General features: G+C 34.0%; 1 protein-coding gene across 1 annotated transcript; it reads right to left on the minus strand.

Annotated features, from left to right (window-relative positions):
• Nucleotides 1-5,234: 5,234 nt before the first annotated feature.
• LOC129299012 (indole-3-pyruvate monooxygenase YUCCA6-like) lies at nt 5,235-8,822 on the minus strand. The gene is made up of 4 exons (XM_054937454.1): nt 7,762-8,822; nt 6,906-7,154; nt 6,309-6,431; nt 5,235-6,159 (listed from the first exon to the last, which is right to left on the minus strand). Exons 1-4 carry the CDS (start codon nt 8,476-8,478, stop codon nt 5,935-5,937), a joined length of 1,314 nt encoding a protein of 437 aa, XP_054793429.1. The 5' UTR covers nt 8,479-8,822; the 3' UTR covers nt 5,235-5,934.
• Nucleotides 8,823-10,745: the final 1,923 nt, after the last annotated feature.

Raw genomic sequence — 10,745 nt, forward strand, 5'->3', positions numbered from 1 at the left:
CAATCTCTTGGTCACACTCCTTCGATCTCGATCTATGTGATTTTTAAAAATTATATATTACATTGCTTTGCTGCGTGAAAGGAAATATAGATAATTGGAAATTCTGAAAGATCGAGTGTAATTTATAATCTAATCTTCGTGTATAGCTTGAACTGTATGTCATGTTTATATCATATCATTTCATGTACATGTGCTCTTTTTTTATGCTCGAATGAATTACCGTAAAAGGATAAAGAAGATAATGGTACTGCTATATGTGAAAAGAAGCTATCCTATACTGAATTATGCAATGTGAGATGGGACTATCATATGGTGGCTAGATTCTTTTGATTAAATTGTGTGATATGTCCGATCTAGCAGACGTCATATCCAATATACTAAAGGATTTGCCTTTGATTTGTTATTCCTTCAAACGGGATAGGTATTGAGTTATGAGCTTTTCAAAAACTGTACAAACACTATATTAGAATTTCAAGGGAAGGTACGATTGTGGCAAGCTAGTTGATGTTGATTGAAAGTGAGCTATGCGTATTGATTCTGCAACTTTTTCCTTCACCAAATAATATGTGGTTTATTTGATTTATTTCAACATCTTTGAATTTGAACGAGACCGTTTAGTTATCATTTTCATGTCAAAATCCAGTCATAATGAGGAAATGAATCTAACAATATACACATATACGATTATTGTGCAGTCATGGCGGGGAGACGGAGTCTGATTAGATTTTTTTTAAAAAAAAAAAAATCTCCATTGCGAAACGGCTCTCTAATTTTTATTTTTATTTTACGGCGACGCTCTTGCAGAGTTTCAATATTTAAAAAATATAAATATGCCCCATTTTCGTTGACCAATTTTTTATGAAGATGAAAATAAAAATTGGAATAGGAATGAGGGTAAGAATTAGTTTTGTTGGAATAAAATGATTATGTAGGTATATATGTTATGAAAGTTAAAGGAATGAATTTTTTACTTTGTGTTTTATTTGGTTGGTTTTGGAAATAATATAATTATATAAGAATGGAGAGATCAAATGACTATAATACTCATGGTAAAATTATTCGTGATTAATTAATTTTTTTAGTTAACAACAAATTGTTTACATATATTTATTCCGAAATATGAACAAAAAATTATTAATCTATAAAAATATTTTCAAACTGCAGCACGGAATAATATTTCTGTTCAATAATTAAGATTAAAAAATAATTATTATTGATAATAGACTCTATGTTACATTTCTAGATTCGGTGCCATGAACATATATAGAACCCATTAGTATCCATTTTTTAACTTTAAAAATAACCTCGAGATCAACTGCATAATCGAGTTTGATTCCAAAAATGAACTTCACTCCCATCTATGAATGGTGTCACCAAACACGTCCGTGCGATTGAAAAATAAGTCTAAAAGAGCTTCTATTTAATTTGCACAATGGCATTTCCATGATTTTGATTTGTTTATGAAAGTATTACAATCAATTTAACCTTCAGTCCCACAACAAGAACCATTAATTCCATCGAAGGACGGTGATCGATCTCAAACATGTGGGAATGAGCTTTTCGATCTGCATTTAAATAATCAACCCAACCAAACATGATTAAAATATATTCTAATTTCGTCTTTCACCTTTGCATTGTAGATTACGTATACAGCCAACTAAACAAAACTTCAAAACCTTTGAGAAGCCTGGCTCACCCAAAAAAAAAAAAAAAGAAAGAAAAGAAAAAGAAGAGCTTAATCAGAGAATCTAGGGTCTGTTTGTTTTCTTTTGAAAATAAAAGAATTTAAAAATTTATTTAAATAAATATTTTTAATTTAGTTGTTTTCAAAATTGTGCTCATTCTTTGTTTTTTTTTTAAGAAATAACTTGAAGTTGTTTTTGCTTTTTTTTTTAGTTTTTAAAATATACTGCATTTGATTATTGAAAATTATGATTATCTTTATCAATTTTTATTATTAATCATCACCATTAACTACTTAAACTATCACTATTAATTTATTTTTTTAATTGACATAACCAAACAAATTTTTATTTTATTTTATTTTAAAATAATTTTACAAATTATATTACATAACAGTTTTAAAAAGTAAAAAATAAAAAAATCGAACATGTCCCTAAATTCGTTCATACTTGCTTTAAATTCTGAACCCTAAAAAAATGAAAGGTAAAGTTGCCTTAGAAGGACGGTGTCTAAAATTGAGACGGAGAATAATCAACACCACAATAATCATTATATATCTAATCAGAGTATATATGTTGGACTTAGCAGAGAATAAAAAGTGAGACGGAGAAAGGGACGTGTCGGGGCAAATGGCACTTTTGGGCCAAAAAAAAAAACCAGAAGACAGCGTCATTTTAAGACAAATATATATATTTTTTTAGCGAATTCAAGACAAAAATATTTTAAAAGTAAAAAAGAAATAAAATCTCACTGTTTATATATATATAAACAATTTTAAAATGTGTGCATGCATACAAATAATGATCAAGTCTTTTAAAATATTATAATTTTTTGAATTTTTTAGATACATTTTTGACATTAATAATTTTAAGTTAATGCTTGAATTGTACCTTATTTAAAATAAAAAAAATAAGTTTGACTTCATTTTTTCAATAATAATTAAGAAATTATAACTTTTCATGTAAAATTTCTTCTATGATTGATAAACAAGTTTTAAAAATAACTTTTTTTAATTATAACTTTTATTTGAGCAATTAAAAGCATGATTTTATAAATAATAAAAATTAAATAAGAAATTACAACTTTTCATATAATTTTTTTATTATTACAATTTAACTTCTAAAAATAATTGATTATAATTTTTATTATGTAAATATATAAAAATGAATAATAAATCACAACTTTCTACATAAAATTTTTTTATTATTAAAATTTAAGTTTTAAACATAACTAATTCCAACTTTTGTTTCAATAATTATAAATTTTATTTTGTAAATTATAAAAAAATAAGAAACCATAACTTTCTACACAAACCTGTTATTTTTTATTTTAAATAAGGAATAATTTAATCATTTAACTTAAATCATTAATATTTAAAAATATTTAAATATTTTTTAAAAATATAAAATTTCTAAAAACTTAATGAGATTTTATTATATTTTTTTATTTAAAAATGTCACACAAGGTTCATAATTTTTTCGTTGATATTTAGTAAAAGAAGTAGCTAACCAAAATGCTGGAGTTCACGATTCAGCTTAGAAATCCAATGAGGTGAAATTGAAGATTCTCAAAGCTTAGTTGAAATAATTATTTTGAATGAATCAATTTTTTCATATTTAATTGAAAATCATGAAAATCATTTTAAAACAGGATTTTCAAACCAAGTTGTAAAGTTTTTATGTAACAGTAAAAAGAGGTAATCTGGTCAAGTAGAATTTTTCAAACGAAAGGAGAAAGGTCCTTAGTTGGTGGCTTTCGGAAATACAGGGTTTTAAAAGTATTAATTTAATTAAGTAATTATCAATTTAATTTAATTAGGTTGTAAAATGTGAATTAGGCGGGGGATGTAAATGGAATAAGAAAAGGAGAGAGGCCCAAAGTGGGGCCCAATGAAGGAGGGTTGGCAAGGATTTCATGGGTCACGGAGACCTTTGTACATGTTGGCCTCAAAACAGGGATTACACACACAACAGCATTTCTAATATGACGTTTTAGTATAGGATCTAGTATGTTGGTAAAAAAATAAATAAATAAATAAATAAAATAAGAATTGGAGGAGCTAGTATGTAGGTACTGGTTGGCAAAACAAAACAAAAAAGTGTGTATGGTACTGTCCTGCTCTGATCAAAAGATTTGATTTGTGCGCAATCCTCAACTCTGTATGGTCTCCATAATTCCAACCTTCTCCAACTGTTACTCTATTCTCATTGCTTCCTCTTTCCTTTAGCTTACCACGTCTCTCTTTCTCTCTCTCCCTACATATACCTACACGCCGTTTGAAATTCTACCTCTGGTTCGGCAAACAATAATAATTATGTTATAATAAAAACAATGCCGAGTAACGTCTAGTCCAAATCATATATGTACCCCATGCCCATTATTTGCCCGTATATGTATGTAATAAGAGCATGCGCGCATCCTCATCAATTTTCTTGCTTGCCCTAATTCTTCTCCTCCCATTCGGGGTTTTTCCTTGTTGAGATTTTGACCAGAGAATTCAACTGGCTCTGGTTAATCCTTGTTTAAAAACCAACTACATAGTTTGCTGGTACCATGAGCAGCTGAAGACTTTTTGTAGTCCTCAGGCAATAGAAAGCTATACGTATCCCACGCTTTAATATACCATGTATATTTGATGTATGTTGTATTTATTTATATATAAGTAAAACATTACAAGTACGAACTGTGGAGCAATAATTTCGCTATACTGGAGAGAAAAATCTAAAATCAACTCAAGGAAAAGGGCAGTCGTCGTCTTCTTCTCCTTCTTCCTTTTTTTTGGGGGGGGGGGTGTGTTGGTGAAAGGTAAGTTGTATTGAGAAGAGTGGCAGTACTAAATTTGGAGGCAGTAGTGCAGAGGGTAGCAATTGAGGAAAGAAAGAAACAACAAAATCTATTGCTGATTCTAGCTCTCGGAATTGACAGTTTTGACATTAGATTAAGGTTGACCCCATGTGCTGCAATCCTTTTTCTGTTTTAGGATATATATATATATATATATATACACACGCATATAGCTTCCCCTTTTTCTCACTCCGATATGATTACATAGAATCCGATCAATGTCACTCTTGCCTCAAATCATGCCCTGCCAGTTTAATCACTTTTCCTGTGTTAGTGTGTATTTGAATTTCGTCCTCAAAACGCAAGCGAGGTTGTTGGGGTTTTTGTATTTGTACCCAGACGAATCTGATGGAGCTGAATTCCGGGGAACCATGTTAAATTTAATGAAGTTGGTGAGAGTGGGAAATGGATAATAAATGCTGCCAAATATTCCACACTATAATTCCCTGCAATTCTTCAACCTAGCTAATGCAGGTGGTCCTCTCTCCTACTTGGAATGAAATCATTTCGATAACGATATTGCGTGGAAGTAGTAATAAAAGAAAACTGCTGCCTGATGTGTTTAGCTCTTCTCGTTAAACGCCTCAGAAACGTTTTTCTCTTTTTCTTTCCTTCTTTCCACTACTCGTCCGGATTTGCCATCCATCAGAGAAGAAATAAAAGGAAATCTATCTGAACCTGAGGATTCTTGAGACTTCAACAGAATCTCAGAGGTAGCAAATTCATATAAAATGGGGTGAAAACATTAGGATATCTCATACTTTTTTTTTTCGAAAAAGACCTCGTGGGAATCTAGGTTAAACAACAATCACATGAGTACCAAATTAAACACTCGTTCTCTGTCACCCTGCTTCCCTCTCCTCTCTAAATAAGTCAAACCTAATTAGGGAAAAATTGTAATGTACAAGATGTACAGAAAGATAGGAGCCCCCCTCCCCCAACAACTACAACACAAGAAAAATAAATCAGCATATATCCTTCTCTTGCAACTTCACTTCAAAATCTCCTTTCTCCATGGCTGATTGGCTGACTGGTACATAATAATCCACGTAAAGGTGAAGGCTGGTCAGTGAAAATCTTCACTGTTGTTTACTGTCTTTAATCGTACCTTTTTCCAGCTGGTGGGATCATCCAACTCCGAGGAGTCAATCAAAACTCACTAAAATAATAACACTATATTTTAATGAATTTGAATACCCCTTCCTCGCTCTTGATGGTGATATAGGAAAAGTGCAGAAGCAATATTTCGTTGAGCATATCTCTGTGTGATGGCACGTCCATGAGATGTATGTATCTCCAATGGTAATAATTAATGACCCGAGGTTCTGACCCGATCCGATAAAATATCTTGTCATCGGCTCTAAGAACAAAGCTTGACCAAATAAAACCAAAAAGGAAACAAACCAATCATGAATTGGATTGCTGCGAAATAGAGCGAGTAAAAACAGTACTGTGCTTGGCCTCAGCTTTCCAACACTGTTCGATGTCCTGAGCTATTCTCTTCGCATCCATGGAGGCACCAAGAAGTCCCCGTTTGGTGAAACCCACAGCGTACAGCCCATTCTCTCCCTTCCACCCATTAGGAAATGGCCTTCTCGGGAACCCATCTTCTTCACAGAACATATCTCCTTCCTGGGCACAATATAGCCTTACCAGATCAACTTTTTTGAATCCCCTTTTTGCTTTATATCGTTTTCAGAATTCATGCAATCGCCAAAAGAGAAAAGGGTATAGAATAGAAGTATATATAAATAGAAATAGCGGCACATACACACACCCACCTTTAGCCAGGAGGGTACATTGCTTTTGTAGCCTGTTGCAAATATGATGGCATCGAAATTCTGTGTCGTTCCATCAACAAATTCCACAGTGTGATGTTTCAGCCGCTTAATGCCCGGACAAACCTACACAAGATTTGAGTTTGATGCACATTCAGATTTCGTTTGTGTCTAAAGTTGAAACAAACAAACAAACAATCTTGGCGAAAATAATTACGCCCTCATCAAATTAAAAAAGAAAAAAGAAAAACATGATTGACATATATCGAACTTTTCCCCTGTCCGTTAGCGTCTGGAGATTTTCTTTTTCCATAAAATCTCCATAAAAAGAAAATCTAAACCTTATGCGAACGCGCACGATTTGATAGAAAAACACAATGATAGAAAATCTCAACCCGCACTATCATCCCCACCCAAAGAATAAACATAAAGAAAAGAAGGGGTCATCTCATCTCGTTGTGCTTGCAACGGAATCATGAAAAGCAGGAAGGAAGGAGGCAAGTTGAATTTATATATAAAATTTGAGAAAAGAAAAAACCTTTAAAATGAAGAGAAAAAGGAAAAGGAGTGAAATGATGGAGAAGGGGAAAGGAAGAGTACCTGAACGTGTCCGCTTCTGATCTCGGAGAGGGTACCCACATCGAGGACTGGGGTCTTGCCGGAAAGGTTCTTGAGCTGAAGGGGACCCAGCCGAGGACGTACCAATCCGAAGCGAGCAGTGTCGCCGAGCAACAGCCACGACACGATCAGCAGGAACCGATCCACCAGTCGTATGGGAAGCCACTTGAGCAACCACATGGACAGCCCGAAAGTTGATTTTCCCAGCATCTCTCGTGGCAGGACGTGTACCTTCATCATCACTCCCAGATTTTAGTCAATTGTAAAAAGAATTCATGATTTTCATTTTTCAATCCAAGTGGGGAAAAGCGGAAGAGCGATTAAAAAAAGGGTAAGAAGAGGCCAGTTCATCATGTGTTTGATGATTATATATCTTTGGTTCTAGCTAGGCTCCAGCCCATTCTGCGCATGCTCGAGAGAATCCCAAGAAAAAGTGAAAATACATCCAAAAGAATATTTAAAAGTTTCTGAATCATGATCGTCCAATACCACCCCCTTTGGAACTTGGAGCCGCTTCCAACGATTCACAGGGAGGGCTTGCTTTCTTATTTTTAATTTGAATTCATTGAAAGAATAGGGCAGTCGCAGAATTTCTGTTTGATGAACGATGAGATTTTTCTCTGAAGAAAATAGAGAAATATCTCTCCTCCTGGGTTTCTGCTTGGCATGTTTTTTCCAATATTGTGATCGAAAAGTTTAAAATAAGAATTTTCAGAACTCGAGGGGGAGGAGAAAACTTTTAAGCAAAAAAGGAGGACTTGAGTGACTTGCCGTTTCGAGCGAAGGGTGAAAAAAGTGAGGAGAAAAGAAAAGAGAGCAGAAGGTTGAAGATTCTTACAGTGTCTCTGACCACAAGAGAAGGGCTAGCATTATGGTTGCGAAGATCTAAGCAAACTTCCATGCCCGAATTCCCACACCCTACCACCAAGACCTTCTTCCCTCTCAGCTCCTCGCCGCTCTTGTACAGGCTCGTGTGCTTTATGGGCCCTCCGAACTCCTCCGCTCCTTCTATCTCCGGTACCACCGCCTCCGCATTCTCTCCCGTCGCCACGATCAGCCACCGGCACACGTACTCCGTTGACGTTGTCGTCTCGGCCTTCCCCTCGCTTCTCAAGTGCCAAAGCCCCAGCGTGGGGTCGAATTCCGCCTCCTTCACCGTCTCATTGAACCTCGGTCTGATATCGAACCGCTCTGCATAGCTCACTAAGTAGTCTATGAACTGTTGCTTCGTCGGGTATGTCGGGAAATCGCTGGGGAACCCCATGAGAGGAAGCTCGCAGAACTGCTTGGGCAAATGAAGGCGGAGACGATCATAGGTCTTGAGCTGCCACAGAGAAGCTATGCAATTAGATCTTTCTAGAAGCACGCTGGGAACGCCTTTCTCCTTGAGACAGGCTGCCACTGCGAGCCCTGAAGGCCCTGCTCCAACAATTACAGGGCCAGGAACCCAAACGGAACGTCGCTGGGAAGACGACGATTTATTGCTCATTTTGTTAGTGAATAAAGGGTCATGAGCTTGCTTTCCTTCTATCTCTCTGACGCAGCAGTAGTCCATCGAGTAAATGCAGTATTGGTGAGATGGTGTAAAATGGGGACGCTAATTAGTCTCTATGGCTTTACGCGTATCATAACTGGTGGTTAAAGAAAACGAGAAGAAAACATGTTGAAGGGAGGTTTTGGTGTGATTGATTGTGAAGTGAAGGTGGATGATCAAAGCGTGGAATTCCTGGGATTTTGGAGTGGATTAAGGAATGAGAAGGGTCTTATCCAGAATGTTTATGTCGCAGAGTGTTGGTTTTGTGAAATGGTGAAGCTTGAAGGAGGTGGATTAGGAGGAAGGATGAGCATCTACTACGGGGCTAAATCAGCATTCATCACAGACAGGGACTCACTGAGAAGGATGGTGTTATCTCTATATATATTCCCCTTCTCATTGTTTCATATTATATTTTTAGGGCAAAAAGGAAAAATACTTATCAAAATGATCTCACAGGTACTCAATATTTTAAAGTAAAGGGTAAAAATATTCATAACACTACATAGATAGGTATAAAAATAACTTGACTATTAACTTTGATCTAACGCCATTAACTTTGACCGTTAAATACTGACGATACATGCACACGTTAGTCTTTGCTAGCGTGATTTAATAAAAGGGTAAAAATACCCACGAAGTCATCTGCTAGGAACAAAAATACCTACAAAGTCATAGACTAGGAGTAAAAATATCCATAACGTTACTAAAATTAGTGTAAAGATAATCAATCCATCAAATCCCTTAAATATTAATCGTTTAGCTGACACCTAAGCAAAAGTTGACCATTTTTTGCCAATGTAAAAAAAATATATTCCTAGATAAAATTCTTTAAAAGTTAATCGGTTATTGTGTGAATATCATATGAGAAAGTGTTATTTTGACTTAATATCAAATTAAATCGTTTATTTTTTTTTTTGCAGCAATGATGAAAATCATTTGACAATTTTGAATTTATCATGAATGCAATTATTTAAGGTTGTGTGTTCTTGAGTTATATGTGCTCAGCTTCAATTTTAAATTTTGTATAACCTATCTCACTACGTTAAATCTTAAGTTTTGCAAATAAAAAAAATGAATAGAGAGGGAGAAAGGAAGGGGGTAAGATACGTGGCAATAAAAAGAAAACATGTGATGTTGAGTTTGACAAATTAGTCACTATTATACCTACTAAAGTAACATTATAAGTACTTATATGATGATCGATCAACATTCATAAAAAATTTACTTGAGAATATTTTTTATCTACATTAGCAAAAAGAAAATCAACTTCTGCTTAGGTGTCAGCTAAACGGTTAATCTTAAAGAAATTGAATGAATTAGTCACTTCTGCGCCAATTCCGATAACATTGTGGATATTTTTGCTCATGAGCAGTGACTTCATAGGCATTTTTTTTTCTTTATTAGTCGGCGTCAGCAAAAACTGACACGTGACATGCACAATTAGCATTTAATGGTTAAAATTAATGGCGTTTGGTTAAAGTTAATGATCTAATTACTTTTGCATCCATTCATGTAACGTTGTGGGTATTTTTGCCTTTTTCCTCACTTTAAAATACTAAGTGCCCATAGCAAACTACTTTGTGGATATTTTTTTCCTTTTATTCATATTTTTATACATCCCACGTCGCCCTTTCATCACAACTACTTAAATGCTAATTCTACTTAGTTTTCAATATTTTTCTTATTAAGGTTTAAATTATACAATTATTATTATTTTTAAATGAATATTTTGCTTCCATAGGAAGATACGTTAAACTTACCTTTTTATGCACAGGTTTGGGTGCCTGTTCTTAATTTTGTAAACTTTGGCAGATTTTAATTTTCATATATAAAAAATAAATAATAAAAAACAAAATATACTGGCTAATTAATTCTAGTCTAACTACAATTGATAAATATAATTTAATTTGAAAATATCTATTGAGTGCATGTTTATAATTAAGAATTGTATTTTATAACTCGTCAATATTTTATTAAACTTTTTAAATATGTTTCAATTTTAAGAAACAAACCAAAAAACAACGTCTGGTAACTGGTAAGTTATATATATGAGCAAAATCCAAGTGGTTAATGTTTTGCGGCCTACTTGGTTAAACTCTTTCATGGATTAGAAATTAATTTTTGTTTCTTTGATCATCTACCTCCTCTTAATCAAGAGACAGTTTATGATGAAAGCGTTCTTTTAGATGGCCATTATGGGTTGTAATCTCTTTTTGAGTTGTTTTACTCTTTGTAATTTAAAAAAAAAAAATCCAAGTGGTTAAAAAGTGTCCTTGCTTGGAAAG

Source organism: Prosopis cineraria, unplaced genomic scaffold (genome assembly GCF_029017545.1).
Source record: "Prosopis cineraria cultivar Desert tree isolate PC_DT_omini unplaced genomic scaffold, ASM2901754v1 PC2, whole genome shotgun sequence".
NCBI lineage: Eukaryota > Viridiplantae > Streptophyta > Magnoliopsida > Fabales > Fabaceae > Prosopis > Prosopis cineraria.

Coding starts and splice junctions, on each gene's coding strand:
- LOC129299012 (XM_054937454.1), bottom strand. CDS start 8,478: ATGGACTACTGCTGCGTCAGAGAGATAGAAGGAAAGCAAGCTCATGAC. Junction 6,432..6,905: donor TCAGAAGCGGACACGTTCAG/GTACTCTTCCTT, acceptor AATCTTGTGTAG/GTTTGTCCGGGCATTAAGCG. Junction 6,160..6,308: donor ATGTACCCTCCTGGCTAAAG/GTGGGTGTGTGT, acceptor TATTGTGCCCAG/GAAGGAGATATGTTCTGTGA.